We start from the raw sequence: 25,017 nt of genomic DNA, 5'->3' as shown, positions 1-25,017 counted from the left end.
AGGTCTCAACATATTAGTGAACTATAAAATCAGTTACTGGGTTAAAACCAACATTTAGGCCAGGCGCGGTGGCTCATGCCTGCAATCCCAGCACTTTGGGAGGCTGAGGCGGGTGGTTTACAACCTTCCTGGTCGGCATGGTGAAACCCCGTCTCTACTAAAAATACAAAAATCAGCTGGGCATGGTGGCGCGCACCTGTGGTCCCAGCTGCTCGGGAGGCTGAGGCGGGAGAATTGCTTGAACCCAGGAGGCAGAGGTTGCGGTGAGCCGAGATTGCGCCATTGCACTCCCGTCTGGGTAACAAGAGCAAAACTCCGTCTCAAAACAAACAAACAAACAAACAAACAAAAAAAACCCCAACATTTAAAGGAAACAAAATGGAAAAAAAGCCACTTTCCTTACCTACAGACTCCCTTGACTACAGAGGGTAGGTCTTGCTCATCTTCATCTCATAAGAACCTACTATGAGGCCTGGCGCAGGCTCTCAATATACAATTGATGAATAAGTCAATGATGATTTCACTGTAGAAATGTGGTGTTCACACTAAATATTTATGGGCTGGGTACAGTGGCTCATGCCTGTAATCCAGCACTCTGGAAGGCCAAGATGGAAGGACTGCCTGAGCCCAGGAGTTCGAGACTGGCCTGGACAACATGGCGAGACCCCATATCTTAAAAAAAAAAAAAGGTTTATGGTAACTTTTAATTATAGCCCACTACCAGACAGTCCAACCTGGAGAAGAAAAAGTGAGGTTCAGGTGAGAGACTTCTAAAAGACTTCTACTGGGAGAGGCCATGAGCAGCTGTCTGCCAATAGTACCCCAGTGTCAGAGCCCTAGGGAGATCACTAGTATTACAGTTCCTTTTATTATTATTTTTGAGATAGGGTCTCACTCTGTTGCCCAAACTGCAGTGCAATGGCGCAGTCATAGCCCACTACAGCCTCAACTTGCTAGGCTCAAATGATCATCCCACCTCTGCCACTGCTTGCCACCACACCTGGCTAGTTTATTTACTTATTATTATTACTGCTGCTACTATTTGTAAAGACAGGGTTTCACTTCATTGCTCAGGGTGGTTTGAAACTCCTGGGTTCAAGCAATCTTCTAACTCTAGCTTCCCAAATCCCTCCCACACTGGGATTACAGAAGTGAGCCAATGTGCATGGTTCCATTTTTTAATTAAAATACCAGTAACTAATTTTTTTAAGTCCTCAAAATATTTTGAAGCACTGGTAACATTTGTTTTAAAGCGAATCTCAAATTTAGAAACTTTATGAGTGAGAAGGCAAGAGGAAAATGAAGTTGAACACAGAAGAATGTTTATTCTAACTAGAGGTAGTAAGAAAGTCAGATAGGTCAACTGTGTTGAAGCCTAGCAGATAAAGGTAAAATCTCTGAAATGAGCTTAGAAAGATAAGGTGACAGGCACTGCAGGACCTGGTAGGCAGGCCAGGATAAGATGCAGGTCTTCATTCTACATCTGCTGGAATGCTACTGAAGGATTCCGTTTCACTGTTGAGGAGGAGGTTGGGTGAAGAGGATGGGCACAGGTTATTTGGGTTTTGAAAAGATCATTATAGTTAAGCATTTAGTCTTCCATTCAGACTTCCTCTTTCCATTTCCATTAATTTCAAAGAACTACAATTCCTTCATTAGATAATATATTTGGGTTGTGTTTTCAAAGAGAATCAAGTGCATCTGTGTCTAATATACATTCCGGGTGAGGTAGAAGGTACTTACCATATGGGGAGGGGGAGCTGGACCTGGAGAAAAGGGAACCCTTCCCCACATTTTCATGATATCGCCAAGAGGTTGGAAGCTTTCATCACATGCTCTCTTCACCAATAAAGACATAGTAAAATAGCCCGCCTGAAACCATTCTGCCATCTCCTGATTATTGAAGGGACCTATAATAGCACCAATTAAACAGGACAATAAGAAATCTCTCAGGCTCAAAGAGAAACAAATATTTCCTGCACCTGATCCTCATCCAGGTGGCATCTTTCAAAATGTTGTATATTATCTAATTTAATTCACCTCTAAAGGTAGCTAACAGACTTCTAACCAACAAAACAATTTTAAAACAAAGCTTGTGTTAATACATCCCAAATTATCAGCAGTACTTCAATTATTATAAGGAGCATAACTGTCTCTATCTCAATCTCTACAATGCACTTGTCAGGAAAGTATGATATAATTGGAGTTAAGTATTTACTGGACTTTGTGTCATTTAGGCATAGAGAACATAAACATGCAGGACTGAAAACGTTCTCTAATTTTCATTTTCTACCATAGATTAGTGAAAGTGGGGCAAAATGTAAACAACCATCAATGAAATTAAGAAAAATTATAATGCACTCAGATAAGACTAAATCTGACCTTGGTAGGGGGAAAAAACTAATATTCTCTGAATGTTTTGCAGTAAGAAACAATCAAGTATTTTACATACATAAAATTAACATACAAATTCACTCAGATCAACACATCATTAATTCTTTCAACAGATATTTACTGAACATTGATGATTATCTGACGTAGACAGTAGGGATATGGCAATAAATAAAGCGAAGCCCTGGAACTTCCTCCTCAGGAAGATGAAGTAGATGTACTTTTCCCTATGCCTCCTGCTAAGTACAACTAGAAACCCTGGACATTGTATTAATATAGAAAACAACACTGAAAGGTGGTGAGAAGAAGGTAGACTGACTAGGGGTCTCAGTGATGACAGGATTGTGAATTCCCTGATTTTTCTTTTTATCGCATATATCCCAGATTCGGAGATGAAGAAGCCAGCAACTAGAAACATGACCTAATTATATGCTAGCTACAAGAAACTCACTCAAAATATAACAAAGTAGGCAGATTGAGGACAGAAAAAGATATATCATGCAAATATTAACTTGATATTTTTAATTAACTTGATATTATATTAACTAATATTTTTAATATTAGCTGATAATTTATTCAGTTAATTTAAAATTAGCTGATAATTTTCTATGCTCTGAAGTCAAGTTTATCAAACACAAGTATAGCTAAATATATATACAGTTTAATATTTGTGTTTGATAAAGTTGACTTCAGAGCAAAGAAAATTATCAGAGATGTAATAATAAAGGGTCAATGCACCTAGAAGATACAGCAATTGTAATATGTAAGTGCCAAACAACAAAGCTCCAAAATATACAAAGCAGGATCTGACAGAACAATGAAAAAAAAAGACAAATCTGCAAGTTGAAGATGTGACCACCTCCATCAATAAGTGATAGAACAACTAGCAGAAAATCTGTAAGATTACATAAGAATTCAACAACACCATCAACTAACAGACGTGAGCTAACATTTACAGAACATTCCAAATACAGAAAAATACAAATTCTTTTCAACTACCCATAGAACATACAGCAATAATAAACCATATTTTGGACAATAAAACATACATCAAAAGATTTTTTAAAACTGCCTTCATATTCAGTGTATACTGCTCAGCTAACAGGTGCTCCAAAATCTCACAGATCACCACTAAATAACTTATTCATGTAACCAAATTATCACCTGTTCCCCAAAAATCTATGGAAATTTTTTAAAAAATCACATATAATATGTTCTGTGATTACCAAGAACCAAGCTAGAAATCAATAAAAGAAAAATAACAGGAAATCTTCCAAACACTCAGAAACCCAAAAATATACTTCAAAATAAAAAGAGGAAGTCTCAAGGGAAATTAAAGTACACAGAACTAAATGAAAATAAAAATATGGGCCAGGCACAGTTGCTCACACTTGTAATCCCAGAACTTTAGGAGGCTGAGGTGGGTGGATCACCTGAGGTCAGGAGTTCGAGACCAGCCTGTCCAGCATGGTGAAACCTCATCTTTGCCAAAGGCATAAAAATTAGCTGAGCATGGTGGCACATGCCTGTGGTCCCAGCTACTTGGGAGGCTAAGACAGGAGAATTGCTTGAACCTGGAAGGCAGAGGTTGCAGTGAGCCGAGATTGTGCCATTGCACTCCAGCCTTGGCAACAGAGTGAGACTCTGTCCCAAAACAAGAAAGAAAATAAAAATACACATATCTCATTTTGTAAGATATAACTAGAGAAGCGCTGAGAGATAAATATATAGTATTAAATGCTTCCATTAGAAAAGAGAAAAAGTTCCAAATCAATAATCTAAGCTCCCGCTTCATAAATCTAGAAAAGGAACAAATTAAGGCCGGGTATAGTAGCTCATGCCTGTAATCTCAGCACTGTGGGAGGCCAAGGTGGATCACTTGAGCTCAAGACCAGTCTGTACAAGGTGAAGAAACCTCGTCTCTACTAAAAATACAAAAATTAGCTGGGTGTGGTAGCACGTGCCTGTAATCCTAGCTACTTGAGGGCAGAGGCACAAGAATCACTTGAACCTGGAAAGCAAAGGTTGCAGTGAGCCTGTACTCCAGAGCCTAGGTGACAGAGTTAGACGATGTCTAAAACAAAACAAAAAAACAAAGAACAAAATAAACCCAAATGATCAGAAGGAAAGAATGAGTAGAAATCAATAAAACTGAAAATAAGAACAAAAGCTCTTTATTTCTGTGCAACAGAGAAAATGCACTGAAATAAAGAGCTTGTTTTTTTTTTAAATTTCAGTATAACTGAGAAACCTCTAGCAAGACTGACAAGAAAAAAAGAGAAATACACACATTTCCAACATCAGAAATGAAATATCACTACAGAACCTATAGACATTAAAAGGATAACAAAATACTGCAGCAACTCTACATACATAAATTTGCTATCTTAGACAAAACGGACCAATTCATTTAAAAACACCAACTACCAAAACGCACATAAAATAGATCATTTAAATAATAATGTAAGTACTAAGGAAACAGAAAATATAATTTTTAAATTTCCAAAAAAGAAGACGCAGCTGGGTTCAATGGAGAACGCCACCAAACATTTAAAGAAGAATTAACACCAATTTTAAAAAACCTCTTTCAGAAAATAAAAGGGGAAGGCATACTTTCCCATTCATTTTATGAAGCTAATGTTACCCTGATACTAAAACTACACAGAAAAAGTACAAAAAGGAAAACTATAAAACAACATCCCTCAATACAGATACAAAAATCTTTACCAAAGTATTGGCAGATACAATTCAGCAATATCTACAAAAGATTCTGTATCATGACCAAGTTGTTTATTTCAAGGATACAAAGCTAATTCAATATTTGAACAGCAATCAATAAAATCCACATGAAATGGCTAAAGAAAAATCACATGATCACATCAACAGATGCAGATAAAGCATCTGACAAAATCCAACATCTAGTCACAATAAAAACTCTCAGAAAACAGGAATGAATGGGTACTTCCTCAACTCGATAAAGAACATCTATAAAAACCTTACAACTAACATTACATTTAATTATTAAAGACTGAATGTATTCCCTTTAAGGGAAGAACACAGGAAAACAAAGGAAGGATGTCTGCTTTCACCACTCTCACTCAATATAGTGATGAAATGCACAATAAGGCAACAAGAACAAATACAATGCATACAGATTTAAAATGAAGATATAAAGCTACCCCTGTTTATGGATGAATATGACTGTGTATGTAAAATCTCGAGGAAACTACCCAAAGAACAGAAAACAAAAAGAACTCCTTAAGCTAATAAATGAGCTCAAACACTTACTATCACTGAAAAAAAAAAAAAACGAGATGCTCAGGTGTAAATCTACATGTACGGAATGCTGAAAACTAAGCAACAATGATGAAAGAAATCAGAGATCTAAAGACACAGACACAGTTCTTTACACATGTGCAGCAGTGGTAAAAAATAAATAAATAAAGACACAGACAGACATACCAAGTTCATGAACTAACAAACTAACATAGTAAAGACATCAATTGTCCTCAAATTGATACAGAGGTTTAACATAATTCCTATCAGAATCTCAAAAAGATTTTTAGTAAATATATACAAGATTATCCTAAAAAGTTTTATGGAAAGGCAAAGCTAAAAATAATTTTTAATTAAACTAGGAAGAATCAGTCTACCCAATTGCAAGACTTATTATATAGCTACAGTAATCAAGACTGTACAGTACTGATGAGGGAAGAGACAGTGATCTATGGGACAGAATTAAGCAGAAATAGAAACAGACACGCAAAGAAACAGACCCATACAAACATGCTTAACTAAATTTTGACAAAGGTGAAAGAAAACGAGAGAAAAGACATTCTTGGTCTTGAAGCAGATGGACATCTACTTAGAAAACAACAACAAAAAACATCTGGCTTATACAAAAATTAATTTAAAATGGATAATGAACTTAAATGTAAAATATAAAACTATAAAAAAAATTTTTTTAAAAACCGGTTGGAATCTAAAGCTAGGCAGTGTTCTTAAAACTTAACACAAAAAAGAACAACCTATAAAAGAAAAAAACATTTATCTATTGGAGTCATCAAAATTTACAACTTTTTGCTCTGTGAAAAACTCTAATAAAAGAATGAAATGAGAAGATAAAGACTGACAAAAAATATGTGCATACCACATATCCATCAAAGGACTGGTATCTAGAATCAGTAATCAAAAATCTCTGTACAAAGAAAAGCCCTGCCCTGGAGCTTCTCTGGTGAAAATGTACCAAACATTTAAGGAAAAACTAATCATAATCCTTCTCAAACTCTTCCTAAAATCTGAAAAGGAAGAAAGACTGTCTATACTTCCTAACTAATTCTATGAAGCCAAAATTACCCTGATATCAAAGTCAGACAAAGGCTCTAAAGAAAAATATAGACCAGTATCCTTTATGAACACGGATGCAAAAATCTTTAACAAAATACTAGCAAAGCAAATTCAGAAATACATTAAAAAGATTATATACCATAATCCAAGTGAGATTTATTTATTCCTAGAATGCAAGGATGGTTCAAGACATCAATATATGAAAATTGATTAATGTAACCATATTAACAAAATAAGGGAAAAAAAAAGATGGTCATCTTAATTGACACAGTAGTATCACCCTTTCATAAGGGTCAACAAACTAAGAATAGAGAGATCTAGCTAAATATAATAAAATCCTACAGTGAACATCATATTCAATAGTGAAAGACTGAAAGCTTTTCCTCTAACATCAGGAGCAAGGGAAGGATGCCCACTTTCACCACTTCTCTATTCAAGATAGCCCTAAAAGTTCTAGCCAGAGCAACTGGGAAAGGAGGGAAAAAAACAGCATTAGGAACAAGTCTACTCACAGATGATATAATCTTTTATGTAGAAAATTCTATATTCTATTTTTCTAAAAATGGGTTAGAAATAAAAAATAAATTCAGCAAAGTGGCAGGACACAAAGTCAACACACAAAAATCAGTTGCATTTCTATACACTAACAATGAACAATCTGAAAAGTAGAAAAAATTCTACTTACAGTAACATCAAAAAGAATAACTTTAAGCATGTGAAAGTCTTGTACAAGTAAAGCTACAAAACATTGCTAAAAGAAATTAAAAAGACCAAAATAAATGGAAACACATCTATATTCTTGGATTGGAAAACTTAATATTGTTACAATGCCAGTACTACCCAAAGTCATCTACAGATTAAACGTAATCCCTATTAAAATCCCAATGATGCTTGTTGCAGAAACAGAAAAATCCATTCTAAAATACATATGAAGTCTCAAAAGACTTCAAATAGCCGAAACAATGTTTCTTTCTTGAAAAAGAACAAGAGATCTATCATGCAACAATGGCTATAGCTAATACAGTGTATTGTATTCTTAAAAAACACTACCAAGTAGATTTTTAAATGTTATCACTACAAAAATGATTAGTATATATGTTAATTAACTTGATTTAGCCATGCATAATACGTATGCATATTTAAAAACATGTCGTTTTTAAATAAATAAATAAAAACACAGCAAATATATAATGTATATGTCTTTTTTTTTTTAAGATAGGGTCTCTCTTACTCAAGCTGAGTGCTGTGGTGCAATCACAGCTCACTGCAGCCTCAATTTCCTAGGCTTTAGCAATTTTCTTGCCTCAGCTTCTCAAGTAGCTGGGACTACAGGTGTGCACAACTATGCTTGATTAATTTTTTGATTATTTGTAGAGACAGAATCTCACTATGTTGCCCAAGCTGGTCTCAAACTCCTGGACTCAAGTGATCCTCTAGCCTCAGCCTCCCAAAGTGCTGAGATTACTGGAGTGAGCCACCACACCCAGCCCCTTACATGACAATTTAAAAATGTAATTAATAAAATTTTTTGGCCAGCCACAGTGGTTCACACCTGTAATCCCCCTTTGGGAGGCCAAAGTGCAAATGAAAGGCAGGGAGTACCACTTACGGCCAAAAATTCAAAATCAGCCTGGCACAGCAAGAACTGTCTCTGTTTTTCTTTTTAAGTATGGAATGGGATCTCTTGACTGGGCGCAATGGCTCATGCCTGTAATCCCAGCTACTTTGGTGGCTGAGGCAAGAGAATCACTTGAACCCAGAAAGGGGAGGTTGCAGTGAGCCAAGACTTCCCCACTGCGCTCCAGCCTGGGTGACAGAGCAAGACTCTTTCAAAAAGAAAGCAAGAGACAGGGTCTCACTATGTTGCCCAGCTGATCTCAAACTCCTGGACTCAAGCAGTCCTCCAGCCTCAGCCTCCCAAAGTAATGGGATGCCAGCCATAAGCCAGCGCATGCAGCTGAGACTACCCCTAACAAAGAAAAATAATTAGCTTGGGGAGGTGTGTGCCTGTACTAAGCAGGCTGAGGTGGGGATCACTTGAGCCCAGGAATTCAAGGCTACAGTGAGCCATTGTCATACCACTGCACTCCAGCCTGGGCAACAGAGCAAGACCCTATCAAAAAAAAAAAAAAAAAGAGAAAAAAAAATTAAAGAAAAACAAAACTGGAGGACTCACGTTTCCTGATTTCAAAATTTACTACAAAGAAAGAGTAACCAAAACAGTGTAATGCCAATATAAAGAAAGACAAATAGACCAATAAAATAGAACAGAGGGCCCAAAAATGAACCTGAGTATATGGTCAAATATCTTGAAAAGGATGCCAAGACTAAAAGGACAGTCTTTTTTAACAAATGGTACTTGGAAAATTGGACATCCACATACAAAGAATGAATGTGGATTCTTACCTAACACACAGTCAAAAGCTCAAAATGAATCAAAGATCTAAGTGCAAGACCTAAAACTGTACAACTCCCAGAAGAAAACACAGGACAAATGCTTCAACATCAGATATGATGATGATTTCCAAGATACGACACCAAAGGCACATGCAACAAAGCAAAAATAGACAAATTGGACTTCTTTTAAAAAAGTCTTCTTAAAAATCTTAAAAAAAAAAAAAAGTACATGACAAGACATTATCAGCAGCGTAAAAAGGCAACCCAAAGACTGGGAAATAATATTTGTAAATCATACATCTGATAAGGGATTAGCATTCAGAATATATAGAGAACTAAAACTCAGCAATAAAAAAATTAACAATACAATTTAAAAAAATGGGCAAAGGACTTGAATAGACATTTCACCAAATAAGTTATACATATGGCTAATGAGCGCATAAAAAAATGCTTAACATTCCTTATCATTAGGGAAATGCAAATGAAAACTACAATGAGATACCACCTCACACCCATTAGGATAGCTACTATTAAAAAAGTGTTGGTGAGAATGTGGTGAAATTAAACCCCTTCTGGACTGTTCTTGGGAATGTAAAATGGTACTGTCACTGTGGAAAATAGCATGGTAGCCCCTCAAAAAATTAAAAATATAATTACCATTGTCAAGCAATTCTGCTTCTTGGCATATAACCAAAATGACTGAAACCAGTGTCTCAAAGAGATAGGTGTACCTTCATGTTTAAAGCAGTGTAATTATTATTATTTTTAAGACAGGGTCTTGCTTTGTCACCTAAGCTGGAGTGCAGTGGTGCTATCACAGCTCACTGCAGCCTCCAACTCCTGGGCTCAAATGATCCTCCTGCCTGTCTCCTGAGTAGCTGAGACTACAGGCACACACCACCACAAACCCAGTTAATTAAAAAAATTTTTTTTATAGAGACAAGGTCTCTCCATGTTTCCCACGCTGCTCTCAAACTCCTGGGCTCAAGCAATGCTCCCACCTCAGTCTCCCAAAGGGTCAGAATTACAGGCACGAACCACCATGCCTGGCCCATAGCAACGTTATTCACAGTAACTAAAACATGAAAACAATTCAAGCGTCCATCAATAGATAAAATAGATAAGCAAATGTGTTAAACACCTACAGGGGAAGACTATTCAGTCTTAAAAGGGAAGGAAATTTTGACACATGCCACAACACGAATGAACCTTGAGGGCATTAAGCTAAGTGAAATAAGGCAGCCAAAAGACAAATACTGTATGATTCCACTTATTTATTTTTTTTTTTTAAGACGGGATTTCACCATGTTAGTCAGATCCCAACCTCAGGTGATCTGCCCACCTTGGCCTCCAAAGTGCTTGGATTACAGGCATGAGCCACCACACCCAGCCTGAATGATTCCACTTACTTGAGGTACTTGGAATAGTAAAATTCATAGAAACAGATAGAATAATGGTAATCGCCAGGAACTGGAGGAAATGAGGCATTATTGTTTAATGTGTACAGTTTCAATTTGGGAAGATGAAAGAGTTATGGAGATGGATGATGGTTGCACAACATTATTATTTTTTTTTCCAAAGGCAGAATAAAACTTTACCTTGAGGTTTTCTCCATAGAAGGACACCAGAGTTGTGCCCATATGATGAGTCCCATGTTGCTGTTGAACGAATTGTCTCTTCTCCAGGAAATACTTTGTTCGTTCATATTTACAGGTTTCTTTTGATGGACAGATGGAGTAATCTCCAAAACAAGAAATGGGGCGGAAGCAGTTTTGTTTCTGATCATGTCTTTGATGAAATGATAGGTCCTAGACTTTTCTGATCCCTTATACGGTGTGGGGGAGGGGCTGGGCTGTGTCCTGGGTTGGATGTACAGGCTACTGTCTGGACCTGGGCTGTTAAGAGCCCTGTGCCCTTTTCCTGATGTTCCCTGCACATCCAGTACATCCACACTTTCAGGAATAATTTTCGTGAGGATTTTCCTCTCCAACTGTTTCAATCAGAGTTCCATTTGCTGTCCCTTTCCCTTCAGCTGCCCTCAGCCATGCTTTCTGTGTCACATTCTTTTGGTGGTTCTCCTCCTCTGGCAACTCACTCTCAATTTCCCATAGGACATCGTCTTCTTCCTCCAAGTTGCTAGAGATATGGCACTTCTTGAACCTTTGGACAATGGACTCACTTGAGATGCTATTCCACACGACCATAACCCACTCCAGAAAGAGGCCCAGGGGTGGCTTCTTAGCATTCCCAGTTGGGCTCAGCGCCAGGTTCCCAGCCAGAAGCCAGTTGGAGTACTGGGCCCGTGCACTGTCATTCAGTGGCTTGTAGACCACAACGTCCAGCACCTGAAGCTGTGAGGTCAGACCCCCAGGGATGAACACCATGTCAGTGTTCATGCTTTCTATGGAGTTCTTCACGGAATCTGTGGCATGGCCCCAGAAGCCATTCAAGATAAGCATCCCTTGCTGCTTAGGCACCGCTCCTGTCCTCCATCTACACACCACTTCCAACCAGTTCTGCATCAAGTCTTCAGTTATCCACCCATACCAGTGGCAGTGGATTTCCATCCCACTGGGAAACTTCCCCGGGGGGATATATGTTCCCCTCAAAATGACGTATGGAGGTAACTTCCTCCCATCAGCCAAGACACCAAGCATTGCTGTGATTTTCAGTTTTTCCCTGCCCAGTGTCCTGACCAAGACAGGCTTTTGCCCTGGTTATCAACAGTTACCTGTGACAGCACCTCTAAACAAATGGGCATCTCATCTGCATTCCCCATCTGAGCTACCTCATAGTCATGTGCCCTACACAGAGCCAGGACACCGCGCTGCTAAGTGACGAGTTTCTCAGTCAGGTCTTCTGGCAGGTGCTGGGGCACAGGCACTTTATGTCTCAGAGACAGGTCATACCTTCTCATCATTCTTCAACACCAACCCAAGTATGCCTTGAACCCGATTTCGAGAGCTTTCAGTTGCATCGCCTCCCGGGTGATGGGGTCCCCTTTGGCCTGCATCTATCTGACATATTCCATCACATGTTGGTCCACCAGAGCAAACCTCCCATTCTTCGGGCCTCAGAATGCCCGCCGCATGGCGTGGGCATTTTGAAGCTGTGGCTTCACTTTGCGCCAGTCTCGAATGTTTTTTTCCAATTTTCCAAACTGCTTGGCAGCCTGGCAGTTGTTGGTGCTCTCAGCATATTCCACCACCATCAGCTTGAACCCTGCGTCGTAACTGCGGCACATGCCCTGGCTGAACTGAAACTTCCCAGCTATGTATGTCATCAGTTGAGAGGTCATACCCTGGGAAGCCCATGGCCATGTAGGAGGGGAACCCCTCACACTACTCAGGCAGCTCTGTGATATCCCAAGGCAGACGGAGGCCAAAGCTGTCGAAGTGCTGAAGCTGAGGAAAGTGGGAGGTAGCACTCATTGGGCTTGGCCAGTCTAGAGGCTTGACATCAGATTCTTCATTTTCTGCAGAGATGCCTCCTTGGAGTTGCCACTCGTCAGAATTCTGAGACTCCTCCTCCCCTTCCAACCGGGTGATCATGTCTGGCTTAGGGAATGGGAATTCCAGGGATAGGACGGTTTCATAATTCATCCTCATGACTTCCTGGTACAGGGCCTTTTGTTGCTCCGTCAAAACTTCCCACTGCTCATTGGAAAAATATATGGTCACCTCATCAAACAGGGCTGGTACCCATCCTCCCTCAGAGCAGATTCGGACTTTCTGCATGACAACTGGGCAGTCTTCCAGTTCCCGGCTCTGAATCTCTTCTTCCTCTTCCTCTTCTTTCAGGGTCAAATTGAGAGGGTAGACTGCGGACTCTATCTCTGTGCCTCCCCCTGCGGGCCCACAACAAAGGCCCCAGACGCGGCCAGCCGCATGGACCCCCCCACCCCTGCCCGAACTCACCACCGGGCTAGGGCTCCGGCCTGGCTGTCACAGCGCCGCCTCTCCGGAGGGAGCGGGGAGGACACATGGTAGGAGCGGTTGCACAATATTATAAATGTATTGAATGCTACTGACCTGTACATTTAAAAATGGCTAAGATGGTAAATTTTATGTTATTTTAACATAACATTAAAAATGAAAAAAAAAAAACAGTAAAATAAGCAAACAATCCAATTAGGACAAGAATATAAAAGACACGAAATATGAAGGGAAACTTGAAGAGGACAAATAAATGGCCAGTAATAACATGCACAGATGTTCAACATCATCAGCCATTAGGGAAATGTAATGTAAATGTAAAACCCCAATGAAACAGCACTACACACCTGTCAGAATGGTTAAAATAGAAAAATAGCAACCACATCAAATGCTGATAAGGATATAGAGAAACTGGATCGCTCATACATTGCTGGTGGGCATATAAAATGGTACAGCCACTCTGGAAAAGAGTTTGGCAGTTGCTTTAAAAACTAAGCATGTAACTACCATACAACTCAGCAACTGCACTCCTGGGCATTTAGCCCTGAGGAATGAACACTTACTACATTCACTGAAAAACATGTCCATAAATGCTTACAGCAGCTATATTCATTATAGTCCCAAAACAACTAAGATGTCCTTCAATGGGTGAATGGTTAAACAAACTCTGATAACGTTCATACCATGCACTACTACTACTCAGTAATAAAACACAAACCATTGATACATGCAACAACCTGGATTAATCTCCAGAGAATTATGCTGAGTGAATAGAGCTAATCCCCAAAAGTATGACTCCATTCCATTCTTGCAATGACAAAATACAGAGATGGAGACTAACTTCTCATTGCAGAGGTTAGTCATTGCTAGGGGTTAACAAAGGAGTGTGGGTAGAAAGGAAGCTCAGGTGGCTATAGAAGAGCAATCTGAAGAATCTCTGTTGAGAAGGAAATGTTCTTTTTTTTTGGAGACACAGTCTCACTCTGTCACTCAGGTTAAAGTACAGTGGCACAATCTCAGCTCATGACAACCTCCACCTCCCCAGTTCAAGAGATTCTCATGCCTCAGCCTCCCGAGTAGCTAGGATTACAGGCATCCACCACCACACCCAGCTAATTTTTGTATTTTTAATAGAGATGGGGTTTCACCATGTTGACCAGGCTGGTCTTGAACTACTGGCCTCAAGCAATTGACGCACCCCAGGCTCCCAAAGTGCTGTGATTATAGGCGTGAGCCACCACAACCAGCCATGTTTTGAATCCAAATGGGAATGTCCCAGTTGTGTTACTATACTATAGTTTTGCAAGAGGTTACTACTGGGGAAAACTGTGCAAAGGATATACGGAATCTCTCTGTATTATTCTTTACATTATATAAATAGCTACGATTATCCCAAAATATAATTTGATTAGAACAAACACACATACACACAAGCCCTGCTCTCCCCTATCTTACTGGAGGAGTATAAACAATAAACAAATATGTAAAGTGCCAGGTAGTAATAAATGCCGTGAAGGAGAATAGGCAGGATAAGGGAATTGAGAGTAGAAGGAGAGTTAATTCACTGGAAAGAGCTCACGGGGCAGGCACACAGTAAAATGCTATCATTAAAATTACACTAATATGAAGTGACCAACCAATTTCAGGGTAACAGGACAGATTTCAAAAGCAGAAATGAAGAATCAACAAATACCCTTTATAGACAGCATTCTGTACCCATTCTAATCTAACTTACACACCACACAAATCTTCTAAGGGATTCATCTGTAATACAGTACTATCTTTTCTCTGACATTTTTAGTAGTTCTCCACCATTTTTATCAACTCCGCTTGGAGAAAAAAACAGTCAAGGTCCTCCAACACTACTGCCGCCATCACATTTTCATGGTCAGGGAAACTGAAACACAGAGAAGGTAAGTAGGCTACCTGCCTGCTTAACCAACTGAGATGCCAGAGATAAGAGTCTTAAACATTTTCCTTATACCCCTGTCATATTTGTCATCACATTCTGCCTTGTATTCACATTTTTTTTTTTTTTTTGAGATGGTGTCTTGCTCTGTCGCCGAGGCTGGAGTGCAGTGGTGCAATCTCAGCTCACTGCAACCTCCATCTCCTGGGTTCAAGCCATTCTCCTGCCTCACCCTCCCAAGTAGCTGGGACTACGGGTGCCTGCCACCATGCCCAGCGAATTTTGTATTTTTAGAAGAGATGGAGTTTCACTATGTAGGCCGGGCTGGTCTCAAATGTTGACTAGGCTGGTCTCGACCTCCTAACCTCAGGTGACCTGCCCACCTCAACCTCCCAAAGTGCTGGGATTATAGGCATGAGCCACCGCACCAGGCTGTATTCAAATTATTTTCACAGAGGTTGACTATCTCTAATACAAAAATCTGAAATCCAAATGCTCTAAAATCTGAACATCACACAAAGGAAACATTCAATGGAGCATTATGGAATTTGGATTTTCAGATTTGGGATGTTCAACTGGTACATACAATGCAAATATTCCAAAATCGGGAAAAAAATCTAAAACTATCTGGAATCAGAAACATTTCTAGTCTGCGTGTGTGCATGTACACATGAAGAAAGCCTGCTGACTTCTTTTTCTACTATAATTCAAATTAAGCAAATCCCTTCTTAGAGATTCTGTAAGTAATGGCATACACTTCAGCACTTAAAGGCAAAAGGAACAACTTGCCTTGAATTTCTCCCTGAGGATCTTTATAATACCACTTCTGCATTGCTTCATGCATCAATGGAATCGACACTCCTTTAGCTCTGTGCTCTTGCAGTTTTGATACCAATCTCTCATCATCTAGTGCACTGTCTTGGAGATAAGCCACCATCTTCTCAGCTTGCTAATAACAGAAAGACAAAAATCAAGGAAACAAACGACCCTAATTTAGTACTTGTACACAAAGTAACAGTGCCTGCCTTTTTTTTGGACTACTTGATCTACGAAAGTCACTATGTGAAGAATATAGCAGGTAACATTTTAATTCTCCCAACAATGCCATGAAATAGGTACTATCCCCATTTTACAGAGGGGGAAACTAAGGCTCAGAGATGCCAAGTCTTGCTCAAGATCTCAAAATTACTAATCAAATCAACTAAGATTAAAACACAAACTGCTAGAGATCATAGCCCAGGGTTCAAATCAACACTAGTACCTTTTTTTGTTTGTTGATTTTAATAGAGATGAGGTATGTTTATGTTATGTTATGTTATGTTATGTTATGTTATGTTATGTTATGTTATGTTATGTTTTATGTTTGTTATGTTATATGTTGTGTTATGTTATGTTATGTTATGTTATGTTATGTTATGTTATGTTATGTTATGTTACCCAGACTGTTCTTGAACTCCGAGGTTCAAGCCAGTCTTGAACTCCCACCCCAGCCTCCCAACTAGCTGGGACTACAGATATGCACCACCTTGCCTGGCTAAGAGTACTTTTTAAACTAATAAGTTGTTGGTCAATTCTAAATGGTATAAACTAAACCTGTAAAAAGAATGTTAACAGAACAAAAGGCTCAATTAATACAATTACAAATAAAATCTTTTACAAGTTTTACTAAGACACTATCTCCCTTTTTCCTTATTCTACCCCAAAGGGAAACGAAATTCTTCCATGGAAAAGCAAGCTATCACTTACTTTACATATAACAATGGTATACACAATCTTGGGGAAATTAGAGATATGAATAAGATGTTCATGCTCTGAGAGTTTAACTATTTTCCCTGTTACACTGAAGCAAAAAATACAGAAGACACATTGATTGTCCACAGCTGCTTGTATTCACCATTTGTGGCATTCCATTAATGTCCAAAAAGAAAAAAGAAAAGTAAATAGCTAAGGGCAACCTAAGAGCAAAAATAACCTGACATAATGACTACTACATAGCAGAAACTTATAAGCATGAAATGATTTGAAAGACAATTACTTGTACAAATAAACACTAGCCAATTTTTCCAGTATTTAAAATCTAGTGACAAAAGTTCTATATTTGAATATTCATCTAAGGACCTGCTAATTTTTATGGCAGTTTAAGAAGAGACAAAAAGAATGACAGGATTTTTACCTGCTCCAAATGTTTGAGACCTTCTTCATCATCAGGTTCTGTGGAAACACTGCCCATGCCAGGAGCACCTACAACTGATGTTTCAACTGGCCGGAGGGTAGGACTAGGATTGGGAACAGGAGGTGGAAGTATGAGAAGAGGAGAAGCTGTATCTGAAGGAATCTGCGACAGGGGCTGCTGGACATCAGCAACCATTTCTAGGGGGGAAAAATCAGATGAAAATCCTTTGAAATATAGAGACTTGTGTGAAGGCTAACTACATTATCAAGTTGCACAGCCTGCTAAATGGGCCCAATGGAAATGTGAACCCTGTCATGAACAGTGAAGCTACTTCTATGGAGACAATATGCTTTCCTAGAACAACAGAATTAATGACAAAAGGTAAGAGTTAAAAAGTACCTAAAAGGTGCTTCTCCAGGGCTTACCTGTGTCACTAGAGCATCTACCCAGTTATAGGCTGACCTCTTAGAAACAATCAATCTAATCCTTTTTTTGTAATATGTCTCCAATTGTAAAAGATAGTTATCAATGTACCCTAAATCTTCTCAAAGGTATGGTATATCTCATCAAAACCTTTACTGAAAATATCTATGATTATGCTCAATAAGATTAACATAATTCAATATATTGTTGTAGGATAATGACAAGCACTTGGAGTCTACCTGTACAGTGCAGGATGTTCTTCTCAATACGAATACAAATTATAAAAGAGGTTTTGTCTTGGTTCCTATTTCTAATCTCTCAATGTGCAGGCTCTTAAGAAGAAAAGGAGGATGGAAGTAATTAGTATAATCGCAGTTTCCCTTTTGAAATCTTGTTTGTTCAAATACAGATAGCTTCTCCAAATTCCTGCTCCTCTCACTCGCTCATTCTTTGCCACATTTTTTTAAAGAACAGTCTATACATGCTGTATCCACTTTACCCACACCTGCTGTAAGGTGACTTCTACTCTCACATCTCCATTAAAGCTCCTCTCTCAAACATAAGTTGCCAAAGGAAATGACTTTTCCTAGTCCGCCTCATCCAATCTCTTAGTAGCATCTAACATTATCAACTCAATTGTAAGCTAAAACATTCCCCTTCCTTAGTTTCCCTGTACTCTACTCTCCTATCTCAACTTTTACCTCTGAGGATTTTTCTCTGGTTTCTCTTCCTCTGTCCTTTAAAAATGGGAGTTTCTCAAAGTTCTATTCTCAGTTCACTTTTCTCTTACTCCTAGTAAGTGAATATAATCTTTGCAATTTTCATTCTCTCTCTAGCCCTAAACTGTTTTCATCTAGCTATACTCCCTCATTCGTAACTGCTCTCTGGCCATCTCCACTTAATTTCTTCTCATCAACAACTCAGAATCAGTGTTCAAAACTGAATTTATTCTCTCCCTTCCTCAACGTGCTCCTTAACTTCCACTCTCTTCTCATGTGAATGGCACCGTAATCCTCTCATCTTTGGCTCTTCTCTCTTCTTTACCCTGATATCCAGCCAATGACCAAGTCTTGCCAATTTCTACTTTAAAATCTCATCTGTCGCAACTTACCTTTACAGGTATACTGCCTACCCCATAGTGACTGCTCAGAAGTCTAGGAGGTCACAGCAAAGCCAAACTGTCATCAGGACAAAAGACAGTCTACAACCCGCTGTCAAATCCATGTTCTAACTAAGTTTCCCAATATCCAATATCCTCCTTTCACACTTCATATTTCATCAAATAAAAACAAGAGCTGATTCCAGCCCAGCCTGGATCAGTCCCACTTCTTCACTTTAGCTTTCACTGCTCCCTAGTACTGGAAGGCCTTCTTCTAATTCGTCTAGCTACACTTACTCCCAATTTCTACTTATTATTCCAAGATGTCTTCAGAGACCACCTATTTCCTGAAGCATCCCAAGAGTCTGCCAAGTGAACCCCTATCTTACTTTTTGCCCTGAAATAGTGATATATGCATGCTTTATCTCCCCTACACACTATAAATCTGGAGTTTCAAACTTTAATGCACATCTATGAAACTTTCTCAGAATATACATGTCTAGACTTGATCCAAGAATCTCCTAGAATAAGGCTTCAGCATGTACATTCAAAAGAATGTACAAGTGGTTCTGGGACATATCATAACTGAAAAACAACTACTACAAATCAAACTGTCTCAAAGATACACCAGTCTCACAATGCCTGCTATGTAGAGTACAGATTCAAATACTTGCTGAGCTTCTCAGGAAGCTAAAGGCAAGAGGATCACCTGAGTCCAGGAGTTTGGATCCAGGATGAGCAACCTAGTGAGACCCTGTTACATTTTTGTTGTTGTTTGTTTTGCTTTTAGAGACAGGGTCTCACTATGTTGTCCACACTGTTCTCAAACTAAGTAGCTGGGATTACAGGCACATGCCACTGCACCCAGTTAATCTCACCTCTTTAAAAAAAAATCAGCCTTGTTCTAAGCATTTAAAAAACTGAAAAATTCTTGGTTTGAGCGCTCAAAATATTCTACTGGGAAAACAAGATAATAAACATCTTTATGATATTATAATGCTACGTTAGAAATAAGGCTGCTTGTTTAAGAAACAAAGGGAGAAGACACCTACCCTAGCTTGGGGGCTTTGGGTGGAAGAGTTTCAAGAACAGAGAAAAGGATGTGCTAAGGTATGAACTCTAGAAACCAGGGGACATTTCAGAACCTAAAAGCCTCTGAGGCTGGTGAGTAGAAGGTGAGGGAGGTAAAGAGACTGGCACTGAAACAGCACAAAGGGAAGCAGATGCCAGATCGTGCAGTGTCTCATATGCCATCAAAGGGTATAAATTTTTATGGTAAAAGAATCAGTTAACCCTTAACACAAGGCATTACAATGACATTTTTAAATATGTACAAGAAGAAATATGGAAATGTGCATTAATATTGCCTAATAAGGTATACCAGCAACTTAAACCAATACATTTAATACTGAAAGAGATCTATTTTAAGCTTATTCTGCCACAGATTCATACATGTTCTCTGCTTGGCTTCTTTCAGAACAATGGCATTTTTGTTTGTCAACTGGTAATGTAAGCTGGACACATAATTACCCAACACATGAAAGGAAGGTAACTGTCTGATATGGTAATTAAACTAACGCGGAGGATCTGACATCTAGTTCACTAGTAAGGACAAGGTGGCTATGTCATAACACCTTAGGACATGAGATTCCAGGGCTCCACCCTTACGGATTCTAAATCTGTTTTGGTAAATTCTGAGATGGACACATATGTGAGAAGCACTGTTTGACTGGGTTTACTGGTAAAATTAGCTATTCCAATAATTCACCTACCTAAAGCAGTTCTAGAAGCAGAAGCCTATCATATCAGTGATCACTGGTCTCAGCAGAATCCTATTTTAGCTTGTCTATTCCCACAGATACATACCATCCCCTCTGCCGGGCACTTTGGCTGGTAGACTATTTTCCATCCGAGTCTCCTCTTCAGTTTTCTCTGTTTGCTCAGTTTTGGGTTCATCTTTCCTCTCAAACTGTGCTGCTTCCTGAGACTGATGGTCTGAAGGAGTACCTGGTCTAGCAGATGATGATGAGGTCTGGGGAGTTTCCTCACTAGCTTCTGGAACATGAAGTATTCTTAGATGAACTTAGGAAAGTTTTGGTCTGATGATGAAAAAAAAAAGTAAAAGGCAAGAAGAGGCCTTACCAACTCCTACTCTATCTGTTTTCTCTCCTTCTTTCTTATTTGTCTTATCAGGTTCTTTGGCCTCTTCATTATGGCTACCCTCAGAGTCAGAGCACTCCTCCCCTTCGTCCACAGGCCGGAAGTCCATCTCCTGCTCTTCTGGAATAGGCTCTTTCTGTACTTTCTGTATCAACAGAATAAAACCAAAGATCAAGAGCAGATTTGGCTTTGGTATAAGGTTAATGCTGGTCATTACATTTAAAATACATTTCTTACTTTTAGAGAGAGGAACGCTCCAGATGAATCAAATGTGCCCATTTCTTCTTCAGCATCCTCTAAGCACCATTCAGGCAAGCTATCCCTGTCATCATCTATGCTTCCACTGCCAGAGCGAACCCTTCGGTAACCCCGTTCATCATCTCTGTCTCGAAAATCAAACTCGAACCTTCGACGTCGTTCCATATGTTCCCGCCAGCCTGCAGAACGAGGGCCATCTGAGATGAGGAGGACACAAACCTTAGAAAAGTTTTACGGCAGTATTTGAAAATCAAAAATAGAAAACAAAGGAGAAAACTACAACTGACTGCAAATTCAAATGGACTGACCTAGTAAAGAGAATACTACGCAATTAAATCAGGTTCAGAGTTCAGAGTTTATACACCATTATGAGACGACAGCAGTACTTAAGTACTGAGTCATGCAACATACTCTAAAGCTTTACAAGATAAATTTAAAATGGAGCACATTTAAAGGACACATTATTCCAAGTATGCACTTTTTTTTTTTAGACGAAGTTTTACTCTTGTTGCCCAGGCTGGAGTGCAATGGCGTGATCTCGGATCACTGCAACCATCACCTCCCAGGTTCAAGTGATTCTCCTGCCTCAGCCTCCCGAGTAGCTGGGATTACAGGCATGCATAACCATGCCTTGCTAATGTTTTGTATTTTTAGCAGAGATGGGGTTTCTCCATGTTGGTCAGGTTGGTCACCAACTCCCGACATTAGGTGATCTCCCCACCTGGGCCTCCCAAAGTGCCGGGACTACAGGTATGAGCCACCATGCCCGGCCCCAAGTTTGCACTTTTAGTAAGTCCTAGGTACTTCATTAAAATACTGATTAACCACCAACTCTTCATCTAGACTTAATGCACTAGACAGCCTTCCATACTGAAGTTTATGTCTTCCCTTTGCCCAATCTTAAAGCATTTTCTTTCTTCCCATGAAAGTATCATTCTTTATGGATAAAATCAGCTCCTTGTGTCGATTCATAATATCAAACTCATCATGTCTGTTATTAATGCCAAGTTCCCACTTGTAATTCTGATCCCCCCCAAAAAATTCATGAAATTACAGTACTGAAAGTTGTCATAGAGATTTTATAAAGTCCACTATCCTAATTTTATAGTTAAAGAAGAAACTAAAACTCTGCCAGCAGAAGTAACTCACACATGGAAAAGTAGAACTAAAATCCAATTCTGCACCCTCTGCTGCTTGTTCCACAATAACATGCTTACTCTCCTTTCCCTTCTTTCTTATCTCTTAATTCTTCCTAGGAAATTTTTATTACCATAATAACCCTAGGGACATTCCTAAATCTACATTTTCCAACAGAAAAAAAGACTGCCTAAGAATAAAAGATCCTACTTGAGGTGTTTTTCCAAAAAAAGAAAGGGAAACTCTTGTTAAAATCTGTCAGACCTGAGTCTAAAAGAGTCTTAAAAAGAAAAGCAGGCTTTAACTTATTAGAATTTTCCATCCTTGATTGCTTTCTCTGTGGGGGATTTAAAAAAGGAAAGAAAGAAAGTAAGAAAAGAAAGGAAAGAAAGAAGGAAAGGAAAGGAAAGGAAGAGAAAGAGAGAAAGAAAGAGAAAGAAAGAAAGAAAGAAAGAAAGAAAGAAAGAAAGAAAGAAAGAAAGAAAGACGAAATGTGGCCAGAGCTAAATGTTTTTACTACTGAGACAAAATTTGCAAAAAACCAGCAACCTAAATATCAAACTGGAAAACAAAGGGCAAAATATTACAATGCCAAATACAGGTAGCATCTGATAAACCACTCAGGAAACAAAATCTTATGTCCACACTCCCATCCCTGGATATAACAACAACAAAACACTATTTATTTCCTATGAGAACTAAGGAATTTTATACCCAGATTGCTTAAATGGAAACCTAGAGCCATTATACAAAAAGAGTCTTCATGATCAAATGAACTCCAGAGCCCTCCGTACTACTTTCATTTCTAACAGTCTATACATACACATCATGATAGGAATCTATCCTTCTAGGCACCCGGCTCATGTTTCCTCTTACTGAGTTTCCTAGGTTCATCTCCCAGACTGGATGCCTCCCTGTCCTTAATGGTCCCACCTCCCTACACATCCAGCCAGAAACTCTATTTTATATCCCATAATGTTGTTATCTTACCAGTAGTTCATAAAATTTTACTCACAAAACTACATGCAGCAAGTAAGACGTGTAAGGTACTTATTAAGGCTGACCGCTGATTTACAGACCCTACATCTGAACTAAAGTTGGATACTATTTTCGTAAAGACAAAAGCAGTTAAAATAATTTCAAAGTTTTACTCAAACCTTCATAAAAGAATAACCATAATCTAACAAATGTTAAGAGTTAACATATATAAACTGCTATAATCAGACTATACTTTGAATATGCTGGGTTTAAAAAGTGAATGGTATTCTTTCTTTAAAATGCATTTACAGTATTTTTTCAGATCCACATATCTTTATATCCCCCAAGCCATCTCTTAAAAGTATATGGATTTCAGCCACAGGTGTGATAGGAAAAATATATGTGTATATGGATTAAAAGTTCTGGAAGATACACAAGTTGATGACAAAAATGACATGAAAGTCAAATATTAGGGGGAAAGAAAGATTTAGAAAAGATAAGAAGATAATATATAACCAAATTCTAAGATGCTGGGTGGGAAGTACTTTGTTAAACTCCCTTTAATAGAATCAACATCATCAGACATTTGGGCTCAAAAAACACTGTTCGTCTTCCAAAACATTCACCTTGTTTGTTTTTGACCGGCTGGAATTTCTTTTCTCTCTCAGCCCAGATCCTATCCATTCTTCACTGAATGCTTGTTGGGTACAGAGTCTACAAACCCTCTGCCTACAGACAAGCTCAGCATAAAATGCCATGATGCCTTTGAGAGAAGAATAACATTCGGCCCAGGACACAGATTTAATGAAGATTATCTATATCTTATGATGTAAATAATGCCCACTAATGACAGAAAACACACCCCAGAGGCAGCCATGAAGAGCTGGTATAAAAGCATCCTAACTCTACCCAAACATTAACTTCAGTATGTGTCTGTCCACCTACCACTCCATTACAATACACTGAATGCCTGTTATAATGTCTACCCAGATCTAAGCTAGTGGTTTTGCTAATAACTTGATTTTTAAAAGTAGAAACAGTTTACATTATAATAATTTCCCATATTAAAGGTAAGCTGCTCTGGCATATGGTTGATAAAATATTGTCATACACATGAAATTCATAGGACATGCACATACTCTCTTCAGTTTTGTGTGCTTCAGTTTTGCATGACCCCACTGTTCGAACTAGTTGCATCTGATTATCATGAGGCATGGAATCAGCACTGTGGCAGGGGATGAACTTTAACACAATGCACTAGTGTCTTCAATTACCAGCATATCTAATGAAGAACAGTTTGAAGCATTCTTAAGAGACAAACAGAAGAACTAATCACTACTATTCTCTCTCCTTTTTCTAAAGTTAGAAAGACAAAAGAATGAACTTGTGATTATGTCTCTGACCTAGGTTTAAAGCTTATTCTTCAAACAAAGTTAAATCCTATTTTTGAAAGGGAAAAAATGAAAGAATAAATCCTTTCTTGTTAAGAAAAACCCATTGTTGGGGAGGGAATCACATACTTCAAGCGTATATTGTTTATACATTTATAAGTCTTAAAGAATGCTGAAAAAAGATTTAAAGATTTAGAGTTACACAAAACTGAATGAAACCCTCATTTCTGCAGTTGAGAGCAGGTGCTCTCTATTAAACTACGCTATTTACCCCCAGAAAAACAGAAAAGTGATTTCAATCAACTGAATAATACAGTAGAAAATTCTTATGCTGGAATTTTTTCCAGTAATAAAACTGTGAAAGCATAAATAGTATGACTGCTCCCCTCCCCCTACCTTTTTATCTTTTCTGTTTAATC

At 38.7% G+C, this 25,017-nt stretch overlaps 1 protein-coding gene across 9 annotated transcripts in view; it reads right to left on the bottom strand.

Moving 5' to 3' along the window:
* The window catches only part of GIGYF2 (GRB10 interacting GYF protein 2), a 167,262-nt gene that overhangs the window by 51,021 nt on the left and 91,224 nt on the right, over positions 1-25,017 (bottom strand). For 6 of the 9 annotated variants that reach the window (XR_013519161.1, XM_008999715.6, XM_002749903.7 and 3 more), the window contains 6 exons: positions 21,072-21,289; positions 20,817-20,979; positions 20,541-20,729; positions 17,153-17,349; positions 15,769-15,928; positions 1,744-1,910 (listed from right to left, as the gene is read on the bottom strand). Coding sequence is in view for 8 of the 9 variants with exons in the window: in XM_008999715.6 (XP_008997963.3) it covers positions 1,744-1,910; positions 15,769-15,928; positions 17,153-17,349; positions 20,541-20,729; positions 20,817-20,979; positions 21,072-21,289 (1,094 nt within the window). In the remaining variant the exon portion in view is untranslated. The remainder of the gene's footprint in view (positions 1-1,743; positions 1,911-15,768; positions 15,929-17,152; positions 17,350-20,540; positions 20,730-20,816; positions 20,980-21,071; positions 21,290-25,017) is intronic. The other 3 variants (XM_008999716.6, XM_078328844.1, XM_054258052.2) reach the window with 2 other exon arrangements.

The sequence above is a fragment of the Callithrix jacchus genome, chromosome 6 (assembly GCF_049354715.1).
Source record: "Callithrix jacchus isolate 240 chromosome 6, calJac240_pri, whole genome shotgun sequence".
Classification (NCBI taxonomy): domain Eukaryota; kingdom Metazoa; phylum Chordata; class Mammalia; order Primates; family Cebidae; genus Callithrix; species Callithrix jacchus.
The sequence above is the reverse complement of the archived record's forward strand: the minus strand, read 5'-3'. Positions and strand labels throughout refer to the sequence as shown.